The sequence below is a fragment of the Polypterus senegalus genome, chromosome 11 (assembly GCF_016835505.1).
Source record: "Polypterus senegalus isolate Bchr_013 chromosome 11, ASM1683550v1, whole genome shotgun sequence".
Classification (NCBI taxonomy): Eukaryota; Metazoa; Chordata; class Cladistia; order Polypteriformes; family Polypteridae; genus Polypterus; species Polypterus senegalus.
Window position 1 is genome coordinate 9,946,878 of NC_053164.1, and position 27,851 is coordinate 9,974,728.

The 27,851-nt window shown below is 42.8% G+C and overlaps 1 protein-coding gene across 1 annotated transcript in view; it reads right to left on the reverse strand.

Annotated features, from left to right (window-relative positions):
* The window catches only part of prkd2 (protein kinase D2), a 187,628-nt gene that overhangs the window by 58,012 nt on the left and 101,765 nt on the right, over positions 1–27,851 (reverse strand). Inside the window, exons 3-4 of the mRNA XM_039768040.1 lie at positions 13,132–13,263; positions 5,048–5,211 (exon numbers count right to left, since the gene is read on the reverse strand). Coding sequence (XP_039623974.1) covers positions 5,048–5,211; positions 13,132–13,263 — 296 coding nt within the window. The remainder of the gene's footprint in view (positions 1–5,047; positions 5,212–13,131; positions 13,264–27,851) is intronic.

Consider the following 27,851-nt stretch of genomic DNA (forward strand, 5'->3'; position numbering starts at 1 on the left):
CCAAACTGAATGTCAGAATGGGAAAGAAAGGTGATTTAAGCAATTTGGAGCGTGGCATGGTTGTTGGTGCCAGACGGGCCGGTCTGAGTATTTCACAATCTGCTCAGTTACTGGGATTTTCACACACAACCATTTCTAGGGTTTACAAAGAATGGTGTGAAAAGGGAAAAACATCCAGTATGCGGCAGTCCTGTGGGCAAAAATGCTTTGTTGATGCTAGAGGTCAGAGGAGAATGGGCCGACTGATTCAAGCTGATAGAAGAGCAACTTTGACTGAAATAACCACTCGTTACAACCGAGGTATGCAGCAAAGCATTTGTGAAGCCACAACACGCACAACCTTGAGGCGGATGGGCTACAACAGCAGAAGACCCCACCGGGTACCACTCATCTCAACTACAAATAGGTAAAAGAGGCTACAATTTGTACGAGCTCACCAAAATTGGACAGTTGAAGACTGGAAAAATGTTGCCTGATCTGATGAGTCTCGATTTCTGTTGAGACATTCAAATGGTAGAGTCAGAATTTGGCGTAAACAGAATGAGAACATGGATCCATCATGCCTTGTTACCACTGTGCAGGCTGGTGGTGGTGGTGTAATGGTGTGGGGGATGTTTTCTTGGCACACTTTTGGTCCCTTGGTGCCAATTGGGCATCGTTTAAATGCCACAGGCTACCTGAGCATTGTTTCTGACCATGTCCATCCCTTCATGACCACCATGTTCTAATTTACCCATCCTCTGATGGCTACTTCCAGCAGGATAATGCACCATGTCACAAAGCTCGAATCATTTCAAATTGGTGTCTTGAACATGACAATGAGTTCACTGTACTAAAATGGCCCCCACAGTCACCAGATCCCAACCCAATAGAGCATCTTTGGGATGTGGTGGAACGGGAGCTTCGTGCCCTGGATGTGCATCCCACAAATCTCCATCAACTGCAAGATGCTATCAAATCAATATGGGCCAACATTTTCAACAGCACCTTGTTGAATCAATGCCACGTAGAATTAAGGCATTTCTGAAGGCGAAAGGGGGTCAAACACCGTATTAGTATGGTGGTCCTAATAATCCTTTAGGTGAGTGTATGTCTCTAAGTCTGTCTGATGAAAAAATATATTCAAGTCTGTTTGTTCAAAGCACAACCATCACACATTGGGAAGGTGTTTTGTGGTCAGCCAAATCAGTACTCCAGATCTTTTTGGGAAGAAATGGACACTGTGTGCTTCAAACCATAGATGACAAGGACCATTCAGACCTATCAGCAACACGTCCAAAAGTCTGCAGAGTCTGTCATGGTATGGGGTTGTGTCAATGCCCTTGACACTTCTGTGATGGCAGCATTCATTCAGAAAGGTACATTGATATTTCAGAGCAACATATGCTGACTTCAAAATGACATCTTTTCCAGGGACCTCCATGCATTTCTCAACAAGCCACATTTCTGCACACGTTACAAAGGCATGGCAGCAGAAGAAAAGGGTCCGGTTACTGTGCTGGCCAGCCTGCAGTCCTCACCTGTCCTCAATAGAGAATGTGTGGAGAAATTGGAAACGAAAAATGCAACAATGGCGACCCTGTACTGTTGCACTCCTTACAAGGTGTGTTTGCAGGAAGAATGGGACAAAATAACACGTGAAATGCTTCATCGCTTGGCGTCCCCTGTGCCAAAACGTCTTTTGAAGTGTCGCGAGAAGGAAGGGCAAAACTACAAAGTGGTCAATGATTTACCGTCCTAACGTTTGTTGAGCATGTACTGCAGGCATGAAATGCAGGAATGGATGCATACGAACAAATGAAATGAAGTTAGCCAGACAAAACATGAACAATCTTGGGTTCATAGTGTCTGCAAAGAAATAAAAGTCTAAGCACATTTCAGAATGCCGTATATTGTATACTCGCGTATAAGTTTTAAGAAGAATCGGTCATAAAATCAGACCCCGACTTATATGCCCGTTCAAAAATACAGCACTTCATTATTTTTTTTCATCTTCTTGCCTCCTCCAATCTCACATCAGTTTCTCAGACACATCAAATTTTGTTGCAGCAGCACAGTTACCAATTTCTTTCGCCACTTCAACGAAGTTTAATTTCATACCAGCTTCATATTTTCTTCTGATCGAATGCTCCATCGTAGATAAGGGATGCTCTTACGATAAAAGTGTACGAGGGTGTGAGATACAAAAAACATTGTAAGCGTCGCTTTGGAATAGTTCAGGTATTACCGTGTGGTCACGTAGGCACAATACTTAGAGAAATAAAAAAGGCTGTGTGCCCTGTGGTTACTCTCTCAGGTGGGTTTTACCATATAGTAATCTCTTGGACCAATAGCGGGAGTTTTCCACATTTGACTTATACGACCGACATTATAAAATACCGGAAATTAAACGGTAAAATAAAGCCCCGACTTATCTACAGGAGAATGTAAATGTGAGTATATATGGTAATTTTTATTTGCCTTTTCCATACAGTTCCAACTTTTTCTGATTTGGGGTTGTAGAACCTTATAAGACCTGACATTTGTAGTAGGCGGGCAAATTGGCAGGGTCCTCTGTTGCTGTCCTTACATATCACTGAACTTAACATTTTGATGCAGCAGATTACACACATGAACACTGCCATGGCTTTTAATAACCTGGGCCTTTGCAGATAAACAGAGCAGATGCTGCACATCGACATGGCTTGGGGTTCTCTGTGGTTATCCTTATACACCACAACATCTAGCATTTTAAGCCTGGCAGTTAGCAGTGTGGTGATGGTACAAAGCTGTATTTAGATGGTGCACATCAACAGTGTTGACCGTGGGATACTCCAGTCCGTGTTTAAGCGGCCAAGAAGCACAGACAAAGTAAAAACAAACGTCAGATCTTCTAGCAATACTGACTAGAAAAAGACGGCCCTGCTACGCGGGTATTCAACCAGCACTGGGCTATGTATGGCGAACCACTGCTTGGTGTTTCATTGTGGCACTGATTAAGAAGAACACCTTTTAATTTATTTTAATAACTACTTACTTTTATATAGTGTTTTTCTAACCTGCTCAAAATTTTTATTTTTACATTGAGAGTAGGGCACCAACCACCATCAATGTGCAGTGCCCACTATGAACCATTACTCCCACCACACATTAGCAATAAGGTGGTGAAGGGGTGAAAGAGAGACAGTTAGCCAAAAAGGCACAGAGGATGATTAGGGGGCCTTAATGGCCCAGGACTTTGAGGTACACCTTACTATTTCTGAAGGATGCCCAGCGATCTTTTAAGGCCGCAGAGAGTCAGGATGCCAGTTTTACATCTCATCCCAAGAACGGATTATTCTTTTGTATTTTTTAATGGTATGCCAATGGGTACAGTCGCGCAGGAAAGCATGGACCCTGAATTAATTCAAACATCACCATACAGTTGTGCTTGAAAGTTTGTGAACCTTTTAGAATTTTCTATATTTCTGCATAAATATGACCTAAAACATCATCAGATTTTCACTCAAGTCCTAAAAGTAGATAAAGAGAAACCAGTTAAACAAATGAGACACAAATATTATACTGGGTCATTTATTTATTAAGGAAAATGATCGAATATTACAAATTTGTGAGTGGCAAAAGTATGTGAACCTTTGCTTTCAGTATCTGGTGTGACCCCCCAATAACTACAACTAAACGTTTCTGGTAACTTCTGATCATTCCTGCACACCGGCTTGGAGGAATTTTATCCCATTCCTCCGTCCAGAACAGCTTCAACTCTGGGATGTTGGTGGGTTTCCTCACATGAACTGCTCGCTTCAGGTCCTTCCACAACATTTCCATTGGATTAAGGTCAGGACTTTGACTTGGCCATTCCAAAACATTCACTTTATTCTTCTTTAACCAGAACGACTTGTGTGCTTAGGGTCGTTGTCTTGCTGCATGACCCACCTTCTCTTGAGATTCAGTTCATGGACAGATATCCTGACATTTTCCTTTAGAATTCTCTGATATAATTCAGAATTCATTGTTCCATCAATGAAGGCAAGCCGTCCTGGCCCAGATGCAGCAAAACAGGCCCAAACCATGATACTACCACCACCATGTTTCACAGATGGGATGAGGTTCTTATGCTGGAATGCAGTGTTTTCCTTTCTCCAAACATAACGCTTTTCATTTAAAATAAAAAGTTCTATTTTGGTCTCATCCGTCCACAGAACATTCTTCCAATAGCCTTCTGGTTTGTCCACATGATCTTTAGCAAACTGCAGGTGAGCAGCAATGTTTTATTGGAGAGCACTGGCTTTCTTCTTGCAACCCTGCCATACACACCATTGTTGTTCAGTGTTCTCCTGATGGTGGACTCATGAACATGAGAGAGGCCTTCAGTTGCTTAGAAGTTACCCTGGGGTCCTTTGTGACCTCGCCGACTATTACACGCCTTGCTCTTGGAGTGATCTTTGTTGGTCGACCACTCCTGGGGAGGGTAACAATGGTCTTGAATTTCCTCCATTTGTACACAATCTGTCTGACTGTGGATTGGTGGAGTCCAAACTCTTTAGAGATGGTTTTGTAACCTTTTCCAGCCTGATGAGCATCAACAACTCTTTTTGTGAGGTCCTCAGAAATCTCCTTTGTTTGTGGCATGATACACTTCCACAAACATGTGTTGTGAAGAGCAGACTTTGATAGATCCTGGTCTTTAAATAACACAGGGTGCCCACTCACACCTGATTGGCATCCCATTGATTGAAAACACCCGACTCGAATTTCACCTTCAAACTAACTGATCATCCGTGAGGTTCACATACTTTTGCCACTCACAAATATGTAATATTCGATCATTTTCCTCAATAAATAAATGACCAAGTATAATAATTTTGTCTCATTTGTTTAACTGGTTTCTCTTTATCTACTTTTAGAACTTGAGTGAAAATCTGATGATGTTTTAGGTCATATTTATGCAGAAATCTAGAAAATTCTAACGGGTTCACAAACTTTCAAGCACCACTGTAGGTCTTTCAGAAAATGAATTGTGACTTGGTAGCCAGAATTTGGAAAGCCAAGGCCAGTAGCAGATTCTCACCAGAGTGTCTTCCGAAGCAGTCAAGGGAGATATCGAGTCGGTGGTGGACAGCCGGAGGGATGAGGTGCTGTTCAGCGAGGTCGTGGAGAGTCGTCGTTTGCGGGCACCACTGCAGTTGTTAGGAATGCTGAAGGCACAGCGCTTGTGGTAGTTGAGGCCACAACCTGTCAGGAGAGACAGAAGACTGTAAGACAGTGAAACCAGAGAGCACAACAAAATGAAAAATAACATGGAATACAATTAGAACAATCTGGATGAGAACAGAGTTATTCTCTTCATCTGGCGAATTTTCATAACAGAAACACATGATTAATATTAATTTAAATGGAAAAAATGAAGCATTCCCTGGCCACAACCAATAATACTGTATTAGAAATGTACTGGAAAAAATATAAATTGTTAGGTCTACATAAAAGAATAACAATACTGGAGGAATAGATATTATAGACTTTCATTTCAGGGGATTTGCAGACATTTTGGTCACACGGACCCCCATTTCAGGGCACCATCATGTATGGACACACCAATGGCAGGTCTGTTAAAGCCGTGGTCATATTGAGGATTTTGTCGCATGTCCCTCACATGCAATGACTGCTTAAGTCTGCCATTCAGCAGGTGCTGAGGGTCTTCTCTGATGATGCTCAGCCAAGCCTCATATGCAGCCATCTTCAGCTCCTGCTTGTTTCGCGGAGCTTCTCCCCTGCATATGGAAGGCCTGCTCAGGTGGATTTAAATCAGGTGACTGACTTGGCCATTCAAGAATTTTCCATTTTTTAGCTTTGATAAACTCCTCTGTTGCCCCAGCAGTCTTTTTGGCTCATTATGAAGTGCTGTCTAGTGAGTTTGGAGACATTGACTAAACTTGAGCAGATCAGATGTTTCTACAGACCACAGAATTCACTGTGTGTCAGCCGTAAGCAGTTCCACCATCAATGAAGAGAAGTGTGCCAGTCAGGACCTGTGGCAGCCATACATGCGCAAGCCATAACACCCCCACCGCCATGTTTAACAGATGAGGTGGTCTGCTTTGGATTTCGGGCAGTTCTTCCTCATTTTTGTCTTGTCTGTCCATAAGACCTTTTCCCAGAACTCTGCAGGCTCCTTGATGTCCTTTTTCACAAACTGTAATCTGGTCACCCTGTTTCTGTGGTGTTCATCTTGCAGTGTGTCCTCTGTATTTCTGTTCATGAAGTCTTCTACTGATAGTTGTGTCTGACACACACACACACACATCAGCCCCCTATGTATGATCTATCAGACAGGCATTGGGGACTTTCAATTGATCAGAGTGAGGATTCTTCTGTCATCAGCAGTGGAGCTCTTCCTTGGCCTATTAGTCCCTTTGTGATTACGGAGCTCACCAGTCTGTTCTTTCTTCTTCATGGTACTCCAGACAGTTGATTTTGGTCATCCTACGGTTTTAACGAGGTCTCTATTGTTGTTCAGCCTCATAATGCTTTCTTTGACTATCATTAGCACAGCTCTTGCCTTCATGTTGAACATTGGCCACTACAGACTCTAAAGGGTAGAAGCAGGCCGAGGTACCTTATGACACAATGAAACACACTTGAGGGATCACAAACACCTGTGACACCAATTGTCCCAAAAATTATGGTGCTGTGAAATGAGGGGGGATTGGGGGCACGTAAAAAAAAGTATGGTGTGACTGAAATGTCTGCAAATCTATTGAAATGAAAAAGTCTGCAATGTGCACTTTAATCACATCTTATTTGTTTAATTTGTAATTTTAAACTGGAGCAGTTGGGGAAATCAGGGAATACAGTGTCTTTGTCCTAAATATTCTGCCATCAAGTGCTGTGAATGACAGCGTGAGGAGTTCAAAGTAAACACAAATGACTACAGGAAGCCAGAGGAACTCAAAAAGAACAGGAGTGAATCGTGACGATTTCCTGGTAAGGCAGAGTAGCTTGGCTGCCGAGGTTTGACTACATTGCAATTTACTGAAAGGATTGACAGGGAGACCGGTATATACGATGAATTATAGAAATCCAGATGTGAGGTGGTTAAGACATCAGTTAGAATCTCTGCAACATAAAGTCATGCTTGGAGGGGGAAGAACAAACAAGCGTAAATCCAAACTTAGACAATATAAGAAACGTTTTGGTGGATGGTGTGAAAGAAAAATTAACTGCCTGCCTGCAAGCTACTGACGGTTAAAAGCTGGCAAAGCTGTTCTGCTCTAACGGCAGGTTATTCATACAGGCGTCTGTCGTAAGACAGGGTGCAGTAAGCTGACCAAGGACAATCTCTTTTTATGGAACTCATCCGTTGGACACAGGAATGATGACTTTTCTTACTTTAAGGGCCCCATCTGCAATGTACACAAAACAGAAACGGTCGGCCGTTTCACGCAATGTAAGATGAAACGCTTTGATGAACATATTGGGCTTATTGATAAGTAAGGGGAAAGGGGAGGGAGGAAAGATATTAAAAGTCAATTGCAACAGGGGAACTTTACTCTTCTGCCTGGCAACGTAGAATCCACTTACAGTGGAACCTCGGGTCACAAACGTCTCAGAACACGCACAAATCGGGTTACGACCAAAAAGTTGGCCACACTTTTGTATCTGTTCACGACCACACACTCGGGTGACGAACAAGCCAGTTTCCCTTCCGGTTTGTACGTGCTGATGATTAACGCACGAGTTCAGTCTCTCCTGGTGCATTGTTCAGACGTGCGTGCATGCAAGGTTAGTTTTCTTGGTTGTTTATGGTTAATTTTTGTATAAAGTAACGATTTTTCCCTGTGCTTAAAACTCATTAAAGAAAAGTGTTTACAGTGAGCGGTTCGTAAGGCTGTAGCGTGAACTCCTGCAATGTTAGTTTTCTCTGTTCAAGGTTTTCTCAGTGTTTTTACATTTAGTTTACTATTACAGTACACTGTGCATTCTATGGTATTTCTGTGCTTAAAAATCATTAAAAAATATATATTTACATACAGTTCGTATGTTCTGGAATGGATTAATTGTATGTACATACAATCCAATGGGGGAAATTAGTTTGGGTTGCGAACAGAGTTTTGGAACGAATCACGGTCGTGACCCTGGCCATGTTCTCTTTCTCAGGGGTGGGGTTCGATTTGTTTTCAATCATATTTTTTGTAAAAATGTAACTATTTGTATGGAATGATTACAATAAAATGAATAAAATTAAAAAAAAAAAAAAGAATTACGGTCGTGACCCGAGGTTCCACTGTACTCAGCTGTGACTGTGACGATGTAGGTTCTGGCTCCACACTCCCATTGCTATTGGAAGCACTCGAACCCCACACCGTCGATAATGAAACCGAGTGAGCTAGTCAATGGAGGCAAATTACTGAGCAAGGGGAAGGTAAAAAGTGCAAAACAGTGCTTTTATTTAAAACAGTCAACAAAAACAGTGTTCCATAAATAGTGCAGTTTCAATTCAAATTCTTCATTAAATAATCCATAAAAGAACGTGGGGGATAAAACCAATAAATAGAAAAAAAAAACACATCCTTAAAACCAGAGGTTAAAATCTTCTCTTGGAAGCAGTCTTAAAAACAACAAACAAGCTCCGTGCTTATTTTCTGTTAGCGTCTCTGTTAGCGTCTCACCTGCTTATCCCGTTTGGGCTTCGCAGCAGGCAAGACGCTCTCTGCAGCTGCCCTCCTACATCACACATTCGAGACTGGAGACCTCCCGATCCCTGGCTCCGGTATGGCACTCATCCCAGTCCCGGAGAACTTGGTTTCCCACAACGCCAGGTCGCCACGCTGGGGATTCCCACCACCAAGTCTCCGACTTCGCTGCCTTTCAATGGCCTCTCTGCGCCAGTCACCTTCCCCGGTCACTCCGCTACCTGATCGCCAGCGGAGCGACATCAACACAAACGCCTGGGTGTCGGCCTAACACCCAGCTTCCACGCAGCTGTCCACGAGCGCTCGATCGCGCGCTCACCACACTCACGCACCGCCTGCTTCCTCTCCTGCTCCCGGTAACCTCCGTCCTCTCCTTTCCTTTTTTTCTCTCTCCATTTTTTTACACCGAACGTTTCTTTCTCCCCTTTAAAACCGACTCGCGCTTCTTTTTAAAATGACGAGGGCCACAGCAGCTGCAGCATTAGCCACGGGACAATCATGAATGTGGGCAGTTCCTCACCTGTGCACTAGGTGAGAAACGCCCACACCCTACGGATCGTCCCGTGGCCCACTATGGCCCAACGTCCCCTCCCTAAGCCGCGAGCACATCGATTACTTATTTAAAAATTGCCTGTGCTCAGTGAGCTGTGGACCCTTAACACCACAGTGACTGAATAAAGACTGATTGACTGAACTATTCCTGTCTTCCTCGGAGATCTCCTTCCACAACGGGCACTTCGGAAAGGAATCGCTTTCCCTTTCAAAAGCTCAGGCGTGCTTACTTCCAGTATTTGTTTTACTGCACAAGGTGAAACTCTGAGCTTTCAGAGTGGTCTTGTGAAAGGGAAAGCGGTTCCGCAAACAGAGAAAATTGATTCTGTGTCAACAGACTTAAATCCGACAGGCTCATAAGTGTAATCGTGGACTCTGAACTAAACTTTAAGCCGCACACTTAACCAGATTACTGGGACTGCACTTTTTCAGTTCTTGTCACAACTGTCGCGAAATCTCTTCAAACTGCTTCCGGCCTTAATGTGGCCGAGGTGGCGTATGTATCCCACCAATGCCAGGTCACGCCATCTAGCAGTCACAGTGTAAACTACATCAGTGTGCTAATTTATTTTTTTATATAATTGTAAACAAATTATGGCAATAAGGGGTTAAGGGACATTTCAAAGTTGGACCGCTTATATCATTGCAAGATGCTGAGAAATTCATTCATACTTTTGTTTTTAGATTACTGTAATGCACTCCCAACTGGACTACCTAAGAAAGGCAACTGCTGGCAATAAGTGTGGAAAATAGCAGCAGGAATCCTAAGCAGCAAAAGAAAATCGGAGCCCATCACACCAGTTTTAGCGTCATTACACTGGTAACTCGTGTCATTTAGAACGGACTTTGAAATACAGTGGAACCTTGGATTGGGCGCATAATTCGTTCTGGATTTGTGCTTGTAATCCAAAGCACTCGTATATCAAAGCAAATTTCCCCTTAAGAAATAATGGAAACTCAGAAGACAACCCAAAACTATTCATATAGAAATGATTAATACAAAATATAAAGTAAAAATACATAAAACAAATTAGCCTGCACTTTACCTTTGAAATGAATCGTGGCTGGTGTGAGGGAGACGAGAGAGAGGAGGAGGAGGAGGGTTACTGTGTCGGACGACTTTCACTCTAACTAACAGAATCCCTGCTATCTGTTGGCTCACTGGAATCTTCCTCTTTTGTTTTTGCGACTTTAACAATGAACCTCTCCAATGACCGTTGCTTTTGCCTGAAGAGTCACTACACTTGGACACAAAATAAAAAAATACTTTTACACACTGTAAGGTTTCTAAACTCTTTTGGGATTCCACCCAATCGGACGACACCTGGAAGAGTGTCCCGAAGCAACCACGTTGCTCCCAGTGCTGTAGCAATTCGCCGTAAAAGCAAATCTGAAACGATCGCAGACATGTTGTAAGTGCCATCATCGATGGGTGATTCAAGGAACATTATAAATGCTGGGCACAGTATTACTTGGCCACTAACCTGGCTATGACCCTGCCTGACTGCTGTGTCTGTGTATAGGAGATCATGGGGTAGATCACGCTACAATAAATAACCGTACTCTTCCTGTTTCACTCTGAATAAAGCTGGTGTTGCTAAAGTACTGAGACTCAGCTTCATGTTTTGGGGTGCAAGACAGGGACTCGCACGTTACAACACACATATGGTCACAATGCTATAGTAAATAGTATACGCTCGTACGGATGTTGCCTATACGAGTAAGGCACGCCGACTGGGACTACCCACAATCCCACAGCGAGAGACAGAGAGAGAGAACCATCGGCTCAGTTGTGATCACGTAATGCTCGACAGACAAAGCGTATACGTACTACTAGTATTGCAAGACCTTGTTCGTTTATCAAGTTAAAATGTATTCAAAATGTTTGCAAAACACTCGCAGACCAAGTTACTCGCAATGCAAGGTTTTACTGCACGACTAATGGTCTATAAAGCCTTAAATAATCTTTCCCTTTCCAGTATTTTTGAGTGTCTGTCTCCCTACACTTCAAGTTGTAACCTTAGATCTTCTAATGGTGGTCTGCTTCTAATTCCAAGAGCCAAGCTTAAAGAAGTGGTGAGGCGGCCTTTTGCTGTTATGCACTTGAAATTTGAAATATTTTACCAATTATTATTATGCCAGGCTAACACTGCGGAACATTAAATAAAAAAAGAAGCAGCTAAACACCCACTTATTTTGATTTGGCTTTTCATATTTACATTTTAGTTGTGCTCTTAATGGACTTTATAGGCACAGAATTCTCATATTCTTCATGGATTTGCAATCTTTACTAATCTCTAATTTTCTCTACTGTCTTTTCTGGTTCTTCTACGGTGGCATTTTGTTCAACCCCTACCACCTGAACGAGGCACCTGTGATGCTGGAATGAAAGTGGGTGCTCAACCAGACCCACTGCATTAAATCCTCTGGGGCAAAGCCTATAAACAATGAGGAATGACTTCAGAAAATTTAAATTAGGGTGAATGACCAGTGGAGGCTGGTAGTCTTTTGGCCTTGGAGCCCTTGCAGATTTTGTTTTTTTTTCTCTCTCTCCACTGTAACTGGAGTTTTTGATTTTTTGTTCCTTCTGTCCTCCCGGCCATCTTAACTTATTAATGGACTCGTCTTTAGAGACTTACATTGTGATATTGTATACTAGTGACTGGGAGCCCGATCGAATCGGGCTACAAATTCTACGTTTGTGATATCCCACAATTTCTCTGCAAAGAATTATTTGTTTTTTAAGTCCTTGAAATGATTTTGTTATCATGGCACTGATTTGTGCTTAAAATAAACCTTATCGGCCGATGTAATGAAGAGCTTCCTGTTTAAACGGGGCTGTGAGACGTGAACTCATTTGATTTTTTCCGGCAAATAAATTTTCAAAACAAACCGTATTTTAGAACTCTAATCAGAGTCGGAGTAATAATTATGTTGGCGTGGTCATTTTAGATCTGAGATTGGCTAAAATTTAAACAATTACTGTTGTTAATACCCAGCCGTCATTACTCAGTTTGCCAATAGATGTCAGAAGGACGGATGCCAAAACCGAACTACTCAAAGATAGATTTCGACGTACCAAGCAAATGGCGATACGTTCTAAATTACTTACGGTTCTGGAGCTGTCGAAGGGTTTACGTCAGTCAACGATGTTAGCCCTGGAAAGTACGCCCAACCAAACCAACGTTCCAAAAACCAACCGAACTTACTGTTATCTGTTCGAACCGACACTGATTTACTATACTCGGCCGTCCAGCGGTGTCACTGAAGCATTTGAACATTCTCAGCCAATCATGCAATACTGTGTCCGCGTTTGCCACGTTATGTTCTAACTACAGAGGCAGAGTCCCATTGCATGGTTCTAACTTGTATTGAGTCGAGATATTGACGTGAACACCATACATATGGGGTATTGACGACGTGAACACCATACATACGGATAATATTACATTATATATAAGGATAAGGGCACTACTCTTCTGCTAATTATATATCTATGTTTTACAAGGTCATATGGATTTATTTTTATTTTTTTCGTTCTTACTTATTCATTATTATTCTTACCTAATCTTATTTGTTTTTTCTTATCTTGTACCTTTCGGTTTGGCATGACATAAAGCATTTTGAGCTCCATTCTTTGTATGAAAGGGTGCTATTGAAATACTGGAAGTGTCATTATTCAAAGCTCTTCTGTGGAAGAATAAAAAATGTCCTGGTATACCACTGTATCTACTTGTAATTCTTGTATACACCAGTATTTATTTGGTTTTTTTTTGTAAGTTGCTTTAGAAACGGGGATGCGTCTTAAATTTGAGAGCACCATAAAATGTAAGCAAAATGGCATTATCTTCCATTGTCACCTCACATGTCTCTTTCCCTGAAAGTCATTGGACCCTTAGCACATACATACCGTCACACTTCAGTCCTTGTCGGACCAAGCCGAATAGCATCTCTCCACAGTGGTCACAAAAAGCTGGGGCACGATACGAGTGCACGTTCAGAGCATGAGGCCTGATCTGGAAGTCCTCAAAGGTGGCCGTCGCTGAAAAAGAGGGATAAGAAAGATGTTCAGAATCCATATAGGAATTAGTCAAAAGACAGACAACCTAAGAACAGAAAATGTTTAGGTCAGCAGAGGGTAACTACGTTTCACTAAACGGGAGGACCATCTGCCCTGCTGCTACAAAGACAGTGGATGTCACCTGGAAATGAGTAAACCTTCAATACACCAGAGGGGTTCGCAGAATGAAAATATAACACATATGGCTCTGTTACACAGACACAAGAAAATAAGTAAAGAAACAACAGCTGACAAGCACATGTGAGGAAGTAGATAACCTCTTAGGAGTAACAGGGACTACTGAGGAGGTACTGAGTGATTTGGAAATTGTAGAGGGAGAAGAGCTGCTGAGATTAAATAGGCTGAAATCAAACAAATCACCAGAACCAGATCATTTTTATCCTCAAGTTCTTAAAGAGGTTTGTGAGTACAGATATAAACCCTCGACACATATTTTTAGGAAATCACTGCACACTGGGGAAATTCCAAAGGACTAGAAAGTGGCAAATGCCCTCCCATTATAAAAAAAGGGTGACCGGGCAGATCCAAGCAACTATAGGAGAGTAGGCTTAATGTACTCAAAAGGAAAATTAATGGAAGGAACTTTTAAGGAAAATACTGAGCAATGTATGGCAAGTACAGGAGTTTAACTGAACAGTCAGCATGGGTTCAGAGGATGGAGGTTATGTTTTACTAATATGCAGGAAGTCTATGAGGAAGCAACAAAAGGATATGATTAGAGTGGAGCTTATTAGATGATTTATCTGGACTTTCAGAAAGCATTTGATAAGGTGCCACATGTGAGGGTGGGCATCAAACTAAAAGGAGTGGGAGTTTGGGATGTTGATAGTGGGTGCAGAATTGGCACAGACACAGGAAGAAGCAGAAGGTGATGTGGTCAGGAACCTCATTAGCACTGGCTGACATTAAGAGTGGAGTCCAGCAGGGGTCAGTGTTGGGGTAGCTTCTATGTTTAATAAATAATTTGGATAGGAATAGAAGTAACACGGTGGTTAAGTTTACAGATGATACCAAGATAAGCGGAATGGCAGATAATTGAGAATCCATTGAATCATCACAGGGGAACTTGGAGAGCATACAGGCTTGGACAGATATTTGGCAGATGAAATTTAATGTCAGTAAATGTAAAGTATTACACATGGGAAGTGAATATGTGAGGTCTGAATACACAACGGGAGGTTTGAAAATCAAGAGTCCACCTTATGAGAAGAACTGAGGAGTCGTAGTGGACTTTCAGACAGTGTTGAAAAGCCATTAAGAAGGCTAACAGAATGTCAGGTTATATAGCGCCTTGATGTGTGGAGTACAAGTCACAGGAGGTTCTGCTCAAGCTAGGACATTTTTCATCACACAGAAAACCACAGATACGTGGAATAACTATTCCAATAAATATTACAACTACTGCTGATATTAATTAAGACAATAATACATATTACAAAACCAACTACTACTATTACTACTACAGCTACTTACTGTATAATAATAACAAATAAAATGGTACTACTAATAATAATAATAAAATGAAAACTACTGAACACGCTTAATAATCTACTTATCAATAGCTCCTGATGACCCTGATTCTCTTGATTCACTAACACAATGTCTGACTGGTATCTCAGAATGGATGAATAGTAATTTTCTCAAGTTAAATAAAAAGAAAACTGAAATTTTAGTGATCAGCAATAATGGATACAATGAGGCTATTAGAAATAAACTGGATACATTAGGATTAAAAGTCAAGATGGAGGTTAAAAGCTTAGGGGTGATTGTTGACTGTAATCTGAATTTTTAATCGCATATTAATCAGATCACTAGGACAGCATTTTTTCACTTAAGAAACATAAGTAAAGTTAGACCTCTTATATCACTGAAAGATGCTGAGAAATTCATTCACGTTTTTGTTTTCAGTCGACTAGATTACTGTAACGCACTCCTCTCAGGACTACCCAAAAAAGACAGAAATCACTTGCAACGAGTGAAGAATGGAGCTGCTAGAATCCTAACTAGGAAAAGAAAATCTGAGCACATCTCACCAGTTTTAATGTCACTACACTGGTTACCTGTGTCATTCAGAACTGACTTTAAAATTCTGCTTATGGTTTATAAAGCCTTAAATAATCTCGCCCCATCTTATATATCGGAATGTCTGATGCGTTATATTCCAAATCGTAACCTCAGATCCTCAAATGAGTGTCTCCTTAGAATTCCAAGAACAAAACTTAAAAGAAGTGGTGAGGCGGGTGGCCTTCTGCTTTTATGCACCTAAAATCTGGAATAGCCTGCCAATAGGAATTCACCAGGCTGATACAGTAGAGCACTTTAAAACACTGCTGACAACACATTACTTTAACATGGCCTTCTCATAACTTCACTTTAACTTAATCCTGATACTCTGTATGTTCAATTTCCTCAAAAGAACTATTCATGGTGGCTCTAAAATCCGTACTGACCCCAACTCTCTTTTCTGTTTCTTTTTCTGGCCTGCGCCACCTCCACCTACTCAAAGCTTCATGATGCACCAACAATGATGAACGGATTAAAAGGCAGAAGTCTACGTGACCATCATCATCATCAAGCCCTTCCGTGAGAACCCTAAATCCAAAGAGGACTGTTTCATTTATGTTAGGTAGAATGCCCAGAGGGGACTGGGTGGTCTCATGGTCTGGAATCCCTACAGATTTTATTTTTTCTCCAGCCGTCTGGAGTTTTTTTGTTTTTTCTGTCCCCCCTGGCCATTGAACCTTACTCTTATTCGATGTTAATTAATGTTGATTTATTTTGTTTTATAATTGTGTCTTTCATTTTTTATTCTTTAATATGTAAAGCACTTTGAGCTACTGTTTGTATGAAAATGTGCTATAGAAATAAATGTTGTTGTTGTTACTTAATGCAGTAACTACAGGGTCAAAATGAAGCTGAATACTTAGGTCAGGGTTAGGGTTAGGGAGCCTGCACTGGTACAGCTTATTGCCACACCCACCACATGATGAAATAGCTTGGGCTCCTGGTTAGCAAACCCCCAGGCTGACACGCGGTCCACTCCCACCTTCCGTCCTCGATCTGCCTCAGTTAGATGTTATGTGGGCATCTCCTTGGCCAGGTCAGGTGCTCGGTCACCTTCAGGAAATTGCGCCACGTGGCCATAGTGCCATAACTGATGCCCCCTCACAATGCAGGTCATGTGCCTCATTCGAGACTCTGTGAGTAACAGAAATTCAAACCAGCGGTACCCAAGGATTCTCTGAAGAGACACAGTACCAAAGGAGTCCAGTCTTCATCTTAGGTCACTGGATAGCGTCCATGTCTCGCAAACAGGAAGTGTCAGGACTCTAAAGACTTGGACCTTTGTCCTTTTGCAGATATCAGGAGCACCACACACCCCTTTCCAGCAACCTCATGACCCCCCCATGCTCTCCCAATCCGTCTATGGACTTCATAGGAGGAGTCACCAGAGACATGAATGGAACGAATAGTTAGACATTTTAAAAATGAACATGTGACTATGTCACCAACACTTATGAATTCAGCTAAACTTCATTTTGTCCTTCCAGTGACTGCAGATAGCAATCGGGCATTAACTGAATTAGTAATGTGAGCTGCCAATAAAATGAATCAACACTGGAAGTTCATCTGAGCTCACTGAACCTTTTAAATGTCAAAGCTGCTTGCCTGGTGCTTTTCCACAATTGCGCCAATCACTAAGAAGTAAGCAAGAGAGCTGCCTGTGTGTGTTGGTGAAATTTATAAACGTTGTCCTCAATGCAACAACACTGCAGAATATCTCGACTAACGTTCCTGATATTCTGTATATGCACTGAATTATCATTTCTATCACGGCTCTCCAATCCATACTAACCCCCTACTTTCTCTGCTGTTCTTGTTCCGGTTTTTCTGTGGTGGTGATCTGCACTCCCACCACCTGATCAAAGCACCGTGCACTCCCTACATTAATGGATTGAAGGCCACCGGTCCACATGTCCCTTAATCATCTAATTCTTTCACGTGAAGCCTGAAAGCTATGTGAATTTCCCCTTGGGATTAATAAAGTATCTATCTATCTATCTATCTAGGACTGATTGAGATCATTGATATTAGGGGGGCTGGGTGGTCTTGTGTTTTGTTTTGTTTTTTTGTTTTCCAGCCCTCTGGAGTTGTTTGTTTGTTTTTTTCTGTCCTCCTGGCCATCAAACCTTCCTTTATTCTTTGTTACTTAGCATTGCCTAATTTTATTGTTCTTTATCTTGTAAAACGCTTTGAGCTATATAATAAATAGATAAATGTTGCTGTTGTTGTTAACTGTCTTTAATAACGTGTAAAGGTCCCGAGGCCTGTTAACTTATATTTCGGGAGCGGCCAAAAGAAGAAGAAGTTGTTGGTGTACAAAATGGGAGAACATGAATTATATTTCAAACTGGGAATGACAACTGCTTATTACCAATAGATAGCTTGATCTCCAAGATCCCAGGAACTATACGTAAGAAAGAATTGGGAAAAAAATTTACAAGCCAGTGTGGTACATGGCTGGGGGTGGCACCCAGCCGGGACACCCAGGACGACTGGAGGAAGGCTTGCACCTCCCCCAGACCACGAGGAGGTGACCGCCCTGGTGGCTTTGGGGACCAAAGATACAGAGCTTTGAAGTTCACCCCTGTAGGGGCCCATGGTCACCGCTAGGGGGCATCCCAATGCCTTTGGAGCCCTGGACCTCAGCACTTCTGCCACACCCGGAAGTGCTGGGGGGAAGAGGAGCAGGGACACCTGGACTGCTTCCGGGTGCGGAGCCGGTACTTCCGACACGCTGGGGAATGCCGGTGGAAGCTCATCAGAAGACACCTGGAGCACATCCGGGTGTGTATAAAAGGGGTCGCCTCCCTCCATTCGTGGGCTGGAGTCGGGTGGAAGAGGACAGAGCTCGGAGGAGAGGAGTGGAAACGGACCAGAAGAAGCATTGTGACGCCTGGACTTTGGGGTGATTGGTGTTGTGGCACTGGGTTGTGCGTGTTTCACCGTTGTATATTCTGTAAATAAACGTGTGTGGTTTGTAAAAACGATGTCTGCCTGTCTGTGTCCGGCCTGCTTACCACACCAGATTATGGTAGTTTATGTAATACCATGAAACAGCAGATGGCACATCAGAAAGCTGCTGGGGTTCTTCACAGTTGTCCTTACACAAAGTTACCGCAGAAACTTAACGGGGCTCTTCATGATATAATAGAACTTATTTGCTGTTTCTTCACTGAGTTCAGGCACAGAGTGCTACTGTCAGTTAAAATACAAGTAAAGGTTATACTAAGCATTAAACAGAGAAATGGCACACATATAAATATAGATTTGTACAAACACACTGGAGGACAAAGAAGAAAATGATCAAAGTAAAATGGAAACTAGCAATATCTGTTCATTAATTTATTGATCGGCTATGGTCAGAAGATAATGGAAGAGATTAAAGACGTTAAAGAGAAAGTCAAAAGCAAGGTGACAGTCCTGGAGACCTATATTGGAGTCTGTGCTGGCCATCCAGTCTGATGAGAGACGGTACCACTAAAAGGAGGAGAGGTGGCTTTGCGGCAAAGGATCTGCGCTGGTACTTGGAAGGTTGTTGGTTCAAATCCCGTTACTAACAGAAGGGATCCTACTCCGTTGGGCCCTTGATCAAGGCCATTAATCTTAAAATTGCTCCAGGAATGCTGTACATTGGCTGACTCTGCGCTCCGATCTCCAGAGGTCATGCGGAATGACCCCTCAGGAGTTAATAAAAGCATATAATGTATTGTCACACATGTGTGCAGGGGAGGGGAATTCCATGCCAGACCAGGGGGTGGCAGAGTGCACTGACCCTTCGTCTTTTTCATCGGCAGACCAACCACAGGAAATCTCGCCTGGGTTTCCGGCCCCGTTGATATCATCACGCCCAGTTTCGGCTCCCTATGACATCACTGCCCCTGGCCGACTTTAAAACCGCCATGTTTACCTGTCTGCTTGTTCTATTGTTGGACTGAAGTCTGTGGAGACCTGATTTGGGTGGCCTTCCCCAAAACCTTTTCCTGTGTTTGTCGAATCCTTTCACATTACATATAAAAGTCAATGGGTTCCTTTATTTGTGGCCTTAAATGATCCCTTAAGGGTTCTTGCTAGCCGACCTTACGTAATCCTGAACTCATGAATTAGAGCCAGAAGCAGCACCTTTAAAATCTGCTTGTCCAGCGGGATCCAGAGTGTGATTTCACACAGCAAACGACACATCTGGAAGTTGCTGGGGTTCTTCACATCTGTGCTTAACTAACAAAGAAATTAACAGAAGCAGATTTGTGCTCCTAAAAGTGAATGGGGTTCTTCATGCATGTCCTTGTATACTCTGGTATGTAATGGTCACAACATCGCTAAAGGCACAGCTGAACGTTGTTGTGGATTTTTAGGGCTGGCCTGAACTAACCACACATTCAGCAGACGGAGCAGGTGACGGCTAATGTGGCTCCTTCCATCTTCCCTCATCTGCTCTGCTTCTGCATCGCTGGCCTTCTTTAGAACAGGAAGCTCCATTTAAACCAGTATAGGATGCAGGCAAACATTAGAGGCATTGTCAAGCCTTTTCTGTTATCCATCTTATAAGTTCATTTTAGCAGGCTTTATGGTAGAAAGTGAACGCCATCACATGCACGTGACACCCTGGGCGCCATTAGAGCTTCACGATGGGATTTGTAACTGCGATCACCAGAGTTATATAGGCGGCCATAAAAAAATAATCTGAATACAGATGCATGTCTAAAACCAGGAACCTCATGGTGATGACAGCAAATAACTTTTCACAGAGGCTGCTCTCAGAAAGTTGATGAGCACAATAAAATTCAGTTTATCTGCTAGAGAAGTATTTTTTTTTTATTATTGTCATTCAAAATGAACTGAAATCCCCAACTGAAGGGGGCTGCTAATTGTGTAAGCGCCAGACGCACACTACACGGATTTCCGTTTTTGTGAATGCAAGGTAAAAACGTGGGGATAAAAATCGTACGACAGGCCGCGTCTCTTATCTGGGCAGATGGAGAGATTTGGTGGGTGCCATCGTGGCTGCTTCATCTGATCTTTTTGAGATATTTTTCTATTTTCTACACTAGCTGAAGGCTGCATGTGCTTCTTGACTATGCAGATCTGCTCTTTCATCGTGACCACACTGAAACTTGGGGGGGGTGGATGGGCTTTCGACTGACCTCTGGTAGCCGGCCTGATAGTTGAAAGCCAATCATCCGAAATTTGATCCATTTTAGCATCTCGCGCGGCGCACTTCTGTCATATCACCTATGTCCATATATTCGATCTCTTTTCACTTTTGATCATCTTTTTGTCAATATCACATTGAATTTTGATTCAGTGTTTAGAATTAGATCACGACAAGGCAACGTATAACTGACCGTCAGTGACTATCGTTTCTTTCTCTCCGCACAAACTGTGTCTGACAATAGCATTCACACAAATCAGAAATGATTTCTCTCACGGGATTTCACTTTCACCAAACAACAAATCTTTTAAGTCTCGTGAATACGCCTCTTCACTGGGAAGAAACACTACTTTTTTTTTTTTCTTTGGTGGCAACACAAATTAGACGGTCTACAAGTCTCCGACTTAAACTCTGAATCCAAACAATATATTTGATCTCTTTTCGCTGTTCCGTTATTTCACCGAGTAATAATTTCCGTTTGTTTGCACTAATGCGATCTTTCCTACCCTTTTTTTGAGACTTTTGAATTTTTGTACTTCCATTACCTCTAACCTGCTCTGCATTTGTATCGCGCCAACGTTTTGAATTCTTTATGATGTTCTACTTTGTCATTTACTCTGTGTCTTTTATTTTCGGTCCCTGGGTCTGATTAAATCTCTTGGCACGAAGCCTCATCTTGTGGGACGTGAAAATATCTCTGAGAAAATCACATCTCGTCTCCTTCCAACATTCCAAGATTTTTTTTTATAACGGATATATATATATATATATATATGGGCCAGTCCTGCTCAGTGATGTCTTTATGAGGTCACACTGAAAGTGTTTGTGTATATTTATGTATATGTATATACACACTCACCCAAAGGATTATTAGGAACACCTGTTGAATTTCTCATTAATGCAATTATCTAATCAACCAATCACATGGCAGTTGCTTCAATGCATTTAGGGGTGTGGTTCTGGTCAAGACAATCTCCTGAACTCCAAACTGGATGTCAGAATGGCAAAGAAAGGTGATTTAAGCAATTTTGAGCGTGGCATGGTGGTTGGTGCCAGACGGGCCGGTCTGAGTATTTCACAATCTGCTCAGTTACTGGGATTTTCACGCACAACCATTTCTAGGGTTTACAAAGAATGGTGTGAAAAGGGAAAAACATCCAGTAGGCAGCAGTCCTGTGGGTGAAAATGCCTTGTTGATGCTAGAGGTCAGAGGAGAATGAATGGGCCGACTGATTCAAGCTGATAGAAGAGCAACTTTGACTGAAATAACCACTCGTTACAACCGAGGTATGCAGCAAAGCATTTGTGAAGCCACAACACGCACAACCTTGAGGCGGATGGGCTACAACAGCAGAAGACCCCACCGGGTACCACTCATCTCCACTACGAATAGGAAAAAGAGGCTACAATTTGCACGAGCTCACCAAAATTGGAGAGTTGAAGACTAGAAAAATGTTGCCTGGTCTGATGAGTCTCGATTTCTGTTGAGACATTCAAATGGTGGAGTCAGAATTTGGTGTAAACAGAATGAGAACATGGATCCATCATGCCTTGTTACCACTGTGCAGGCTGGTGGTGGTGGTGTAATGGTGTGGGGGATGTTTTTTGGCACACTTTAGGCCCCTTAGTGTCAATTGGGCATCGTTTAAATGCCATGGGCTACCTGAGCATTGTTTCTGACCATGTCCATCCCTTCATGACCACCATGTACCCAACCTCTGATGGCTACTTCCAGCAGGATAATGCACCATGTCACAAAGCTCGAATCATTTCCAATTGGTTTCTTGAACATGACAATGAGTTCACTGTACTAAAATGGCCCCCACAGTCACCAGATCTCAACCCAATAGAGCATCTTTGGGATGTGGTGGAACGGAGCTTGTGCCCTGGATGTGCATCCCACAAATCTCCATCAACTGCAAGATGCTATCCTATCAATATGGGCCAACATTTGTAAAGAATGCTTTCAGCACCTTGTTGAATCAATGCCACGTAGAATTAAGGCAGTTCTGAAGGCGAAAGGGGGTCAAACACCGTATTAGTATGGTGGTCCTAATAATCCTTTAGGTGAGTGTATATACTGTATATATATATATATATATATATATATATATATATATATATATATATATATATATATATATATATATTTATGTATATGTGTGTGTATATATATATACAGTGGAACCTCTGGTCACGACCGTAATTCAACCCGAAGTAATAACCCCCATAGGATTGTATGTAAATATATTTTCTTTAAAGATTTGTAAGCACAAAAAATAGTTAATTATACCATAGAATGCACAGTGTAATAGTAAACTAAATGTAAAAACAATGAATAACATTGAGACAAACACCTAGGCTTACTGCTCAGCTAGCTGCATGCGAGCCTGCACTCACTCACTCTCTCTCTCACTTTCTCTCTCTTTCTTTCTCTCACGCTCACTCGCTCTTTCTCGCTCTCATTCTCTCGTTCTCTCTTTCTCCTGCACCGGCTTTCTCCTCCCACTTCCTGCCTTCTCCTGCAACCTCCCATTCTTTCCTGTTCTCTTCTTTTTCCCTTTAGCAGACTCGCGTTTCTATTTATGAAAAGGACGTGGTAGTCGTGGCAATCAGCAGCTCCTGGGATCAATTACGGATGTGGACCTCTTCTCACCTGTGCTCTTAGGAGAGAAACACCCGCATCACGAGCTCCTCAGGAACTGCTTCGGCCACACACCAGCTCGCCCCCTCGCTAAGTTGAGAGTTGAGAGGAGGTTACAGTTTTGAGGGAGAGTCCCTCTGCGTGATGCACCGAGAACAATGTACAGTACAGGAAGAGAACACGTGTGGAAATCATCATCACGTACGAACCGGAAGGGAAACTGCTTGTTCGTCACCTGAGTGTGTGGTTGTGAACAGATGCAAAAGTTTGGCAAACTTTTTGGTCGTAACCTAATCTGTACGTGTTTAGAGACGTTCGTGACCCGAGGTTCCACTGTGTGTGTATATAATTATATATATATATATATATATATATATATATATATATATATATATACACATATATATACACAGTATATACTTTATATATATATATATTTATGTATAGATATGTGTATGTGTATATATATTATATACCTGTATATATATGTTGGGTTGGTTGGGACTGGCCGTCCTTTCTAACGAGAAGTGTGGGTCTGAGGTGTTTGAGGTGAATGTTTGTGTTATGGGATGGGCATTTGCTCGTGGGACGTTTAAAGGGAACTTTATTTTGTTTTGGTGTGGTAGTGAGTAAAAAAAGAGTGTAATTGTTTAGTTTAAATCTATATAAGTTTATATCTTTTTTTCTTGTGTTGTTCCACAAATGTTTCTTTTTAATTTACTCTTTGCTTAATACCATACCGGTCAGGTGACAGAACAGCCGAGTCCAATGTTTGAAGTTATTGGTAATGTAGCATGGCCCTCTTTGGAGTCGAGGGTAATCGTCACACAGTGTCCCCATCACTGCACTGAGACATTGGGGTTCAGATTCAGACCTCAAGTGCAAGCGCCCCCTGCTGACCTCACCAACACTTCTTCCAGCTGCAACCCAAGCTTTTCCTAGAGGGTCTCCCAATTAAGTACTGGCCAGGCCCCAAAATGTTTAGCTTCAGGTGGTATAGCTGTGGCCCATCCTTAGGAAGGGATGCCAGTCTATCACAGAGCACATTCAGAGACACGTCCTCCAGGGCAGTTTATAATCACCATTGGACATTCCAACATGTTGGAGGCCATCAGTATGTCTGTGAAGATTCCGGTAGACATGAGGCATTCCGTTTAAATAGCTCTGTGGTATAGTGCATGTGGTATGACTGCTGGTGCAACTTTTGGCATGGTGTAGGCCGAAGCCAGGCATTGAGGTGGGCAGCCAGGCTGCCTGAGAGTGTGAGCTTTATCTGGGCAGGCTAGTAGGGAGTCTGGCCTGTCTGTCTGGCTCTGTTTTGGAGGCCTCATACAACTTTGGTCATTGTGTGCGCTGCCCATAATGACACAAGGAAGAATTTCACTGAACTCCATACACGTGATGATAAATAGTAAATAAATCTGTGATAAAAATTCTGACATTGCCGAGGGATCGAGGCACCCACCCTCAGTGGAAGTGCTCTGACTTCAGTTGTTTGCATCTTAAAGCAAACAAGATGGCCGACCTTAAGAATTCAATTATAGAATGAAGTTGCGTGCGTCTCAAGGAATACAAGAAACAATAATAGCACAAGCCAGCGTGACATCAGTGTGTCTCTGCATGAGCGAGCGAGTCGGCCATCCATGCTTTATATAGCATCTTTCACTTTGAACAACATCACAAAGCTGACTACAAGTAGGCAAAAATACACCAAACAAGTCAGGGACCCTCACCATTTGGACCACTGGCAGACAAAGCAGCCACTCGGGGCTCCTTCCTGTCACACGCAGCAGAAGGCCGAATTTACTTTGACTTTAAAAAAAACAAATACTTATCAGTGGCAACTGCCCAAAAAAATGCATGGCATGCTGATGCTGAACTAAAAACAAAAAAAATAAAATAAAAAACAGAAAATCCCTGGGGGCACAAAGCACACTGGGAGTTGAGCTGAGAGTACAAATAGAATGGCCCCCCCCACCAAACCAGGAAACCTCTAGTCACCCGATGCAGCAAATTAGAGAAGTAAGCAAACAAAGTTAGTGAACCATGAGGGGTGAAGCGCGGATCATTTCAGACCCTCACAACAACAAGCTTTTACTTTTTACCAGAAAGAAGACTTTGTGTATCCTCAGACAAGGATATAGCGCCTTTCATACAATACACTTTCCACACCCTGTTTCAAAACAAGCACCCTTACAGCCTCGGAATGGAGTGTGCATGTGTGTGTGTCAGTTCCCCTCATAAATCCAAAACATGTCTTCAAAAGGAGACCCTAAATGGGCCATGTGTGTGTGTGTGTGTGTGTGTGTGTGTAACCGGTGTTGAACTTCAACTGACATCCCTTCCAGGGTTGTTTCCTGCCTTGTGCCCAGGGCTTTTGGGAAAGACTACTTAAAGCCCAACCAGGTTCCACTTCTGTCTCCAGACCACACCCACCTACTGACCTCACTTCCTCCAGCTCCCCGTTGAACCCTCCTCTTCCTTCCCATCACCTATAAAGCTATCCACTTGCCTTCCTCAGTCAGCCCTGTCTTGGACTTGGTCATTTCAGACTACTCAATATTCCTCTCGATTTTGAAATACTGTTAATAGCAGACGGGATTGAACCCAAAACATTTCCCTTGCTAGTTGTGCTCTTTTACACATTTTATCTTCTTTCGGCTGCTCCCGTTAGGGGTTGCCACAGCAGATCATCTTTTTCCATATCTTCATGTCCTCGTCATCTTGTTCTGTCACCCCCATCACCTGCATGCCCTCTCTCACCACATCCATAAACCTTCTCTTAGGCCTTCCTCTTCTCCTCTTGCCTGGCAGCTCTATCCTTAGTATCCTACTCCCAGTATACCCAGCATCTCTCCTCTGCACATGTCCAAACCAATGCAATCTCACCTCTCTGACTTTGTCTCCCAACTGTCCCACCTGAGCTGACCCTCTAATGTCCTCATTTCTAATCCTGTCCATCCTCGTCACACCCAGTGCCAATCGTAACATCTTTAACTCTGCCACCTCCAGCTCTGTCTCCTGTGCCACCGTCTCCAGCCCGTCTGACTACCATCCTGTAGACCTTCCCTTTCACTCTTGCTGATACTCATCTGTCACAAATCACTCCTGTCACTCTTCTGCACCCATTCCACCCTGCCTGCACTCTTTTTTTCCCCTCAATTCATTTCCTTTTCTGCACAAAATCCCTCCCATAATATCACAACTGCCATGAACTAGGCCTGGCAGTGTAATGGGTCACAGAGCCAGTCAACGGTGAAAGATAAAACAACCAAGTCAAATTAATTCAGTGTCAAGCTTCAGCCACTAGGGGGCCCACATTGCCCAGTGTTATAGGTTTATCGGGTCATTTTTTTGTCACACATATTGTAAACCCCAGAAGTGACTCTACTCTGTCAGGCCCTAAACCTGTGATTACTTCATTCAGGGTGTGATGTTAATCTGCAGCTAGCCCTACAAGTAGGTGCCCCAGCGTACAGGGAAAATGTGGGGTTTGGTGGCAGAACTGGCACTCCAGCCACTGTAAAAAAAAAAAAAAAAAATAGCCTGATGCTGTTCCAGTGTGGTGCTGAGGTGTCACTCGCCGCACTCGGGTCCCAATCCAGGTGGTTTGTTGTGTGGTGGGCGCATCAATGTGCCAGCTCCCAACCTAATAAATAAACTTGCTAATATGTGAACTGGTTTGGGAAGGCAGCTTTCTTCCTTTGTATGAACTGGATTTGTCACATTCATTTGTATCACTAATGGCCTCCTCCAGTTATCAAATCAGATCCGATCTGACGTTGTTTTCACTGAACAGTCTAATACTGTAACGACGACATCCAGATTAGCATCTAACCTGAAGTGCAAATCATAGAAATGCTCAGTTGGGGCAGCCAAAGTAACCTGACCAAGGTCCTTCTTGCCCGGTTACTCAGTCTGGCCAGTCGGCCAAACTCCTAAAGAGTCCTGCTTCTTCCAAACCTCTTCCACTTCAACAGTTATTGAGACCACGGTGGTCCTGGGGACTCTCAAAGCATTCCAAATGGTTTGATCCCCTTTGGCCCTGATCTGCGCCTCAGCACACGTTGATCACGGAGGTCCACAGAGAGTTCCTTGGACTTCGGGGCTTGGTTTTTTGACCTGCCAAGCAGTGCGTGAATTGTGAGACCCTCTAGACACAGGTACACGTGGTGCCTTTCTAAACCAAGTCCAGCCAATTCAGTTTAGCCCACAGGGTGGACTTCAACCAAGTTCTAGAAACATCTCAAGGAGAGTCGGAGCAAACGGGAGGCACCTGAGCACAATCTGGTGTGCCACGGCGAAGGGTCTGAATACTTCTAGGAAGGAGAGATTTTGAGGTTTATGATTTTTTAATAAACTTGCACACCTCACTTGGTCATTACGAGTCATTGAGTGCAAACCGATGGGCAAAACTGGTGAATAAATCCACATAAAATGAAATGTGAAATATAACAGAGTGTAGAAAGTCAAGGGGTCTGAATACTTTCCAAATACACAGAATGCTGTCAACAAGGCTTTGTGCAAGAAAGAGAATTTGACTTACTGTACATTAACCATTCTAGATTTACAGATAAGTGTGTGACTGTTAAATTCACGTCAGGCCAACCCCAACCCTCTGCTTCGCTGCAGGCCTCACCATTCTAAGCGGTGCTGCTTTCTTCTCCTTTAAAGCTGCGGTTCTTGCAAGGC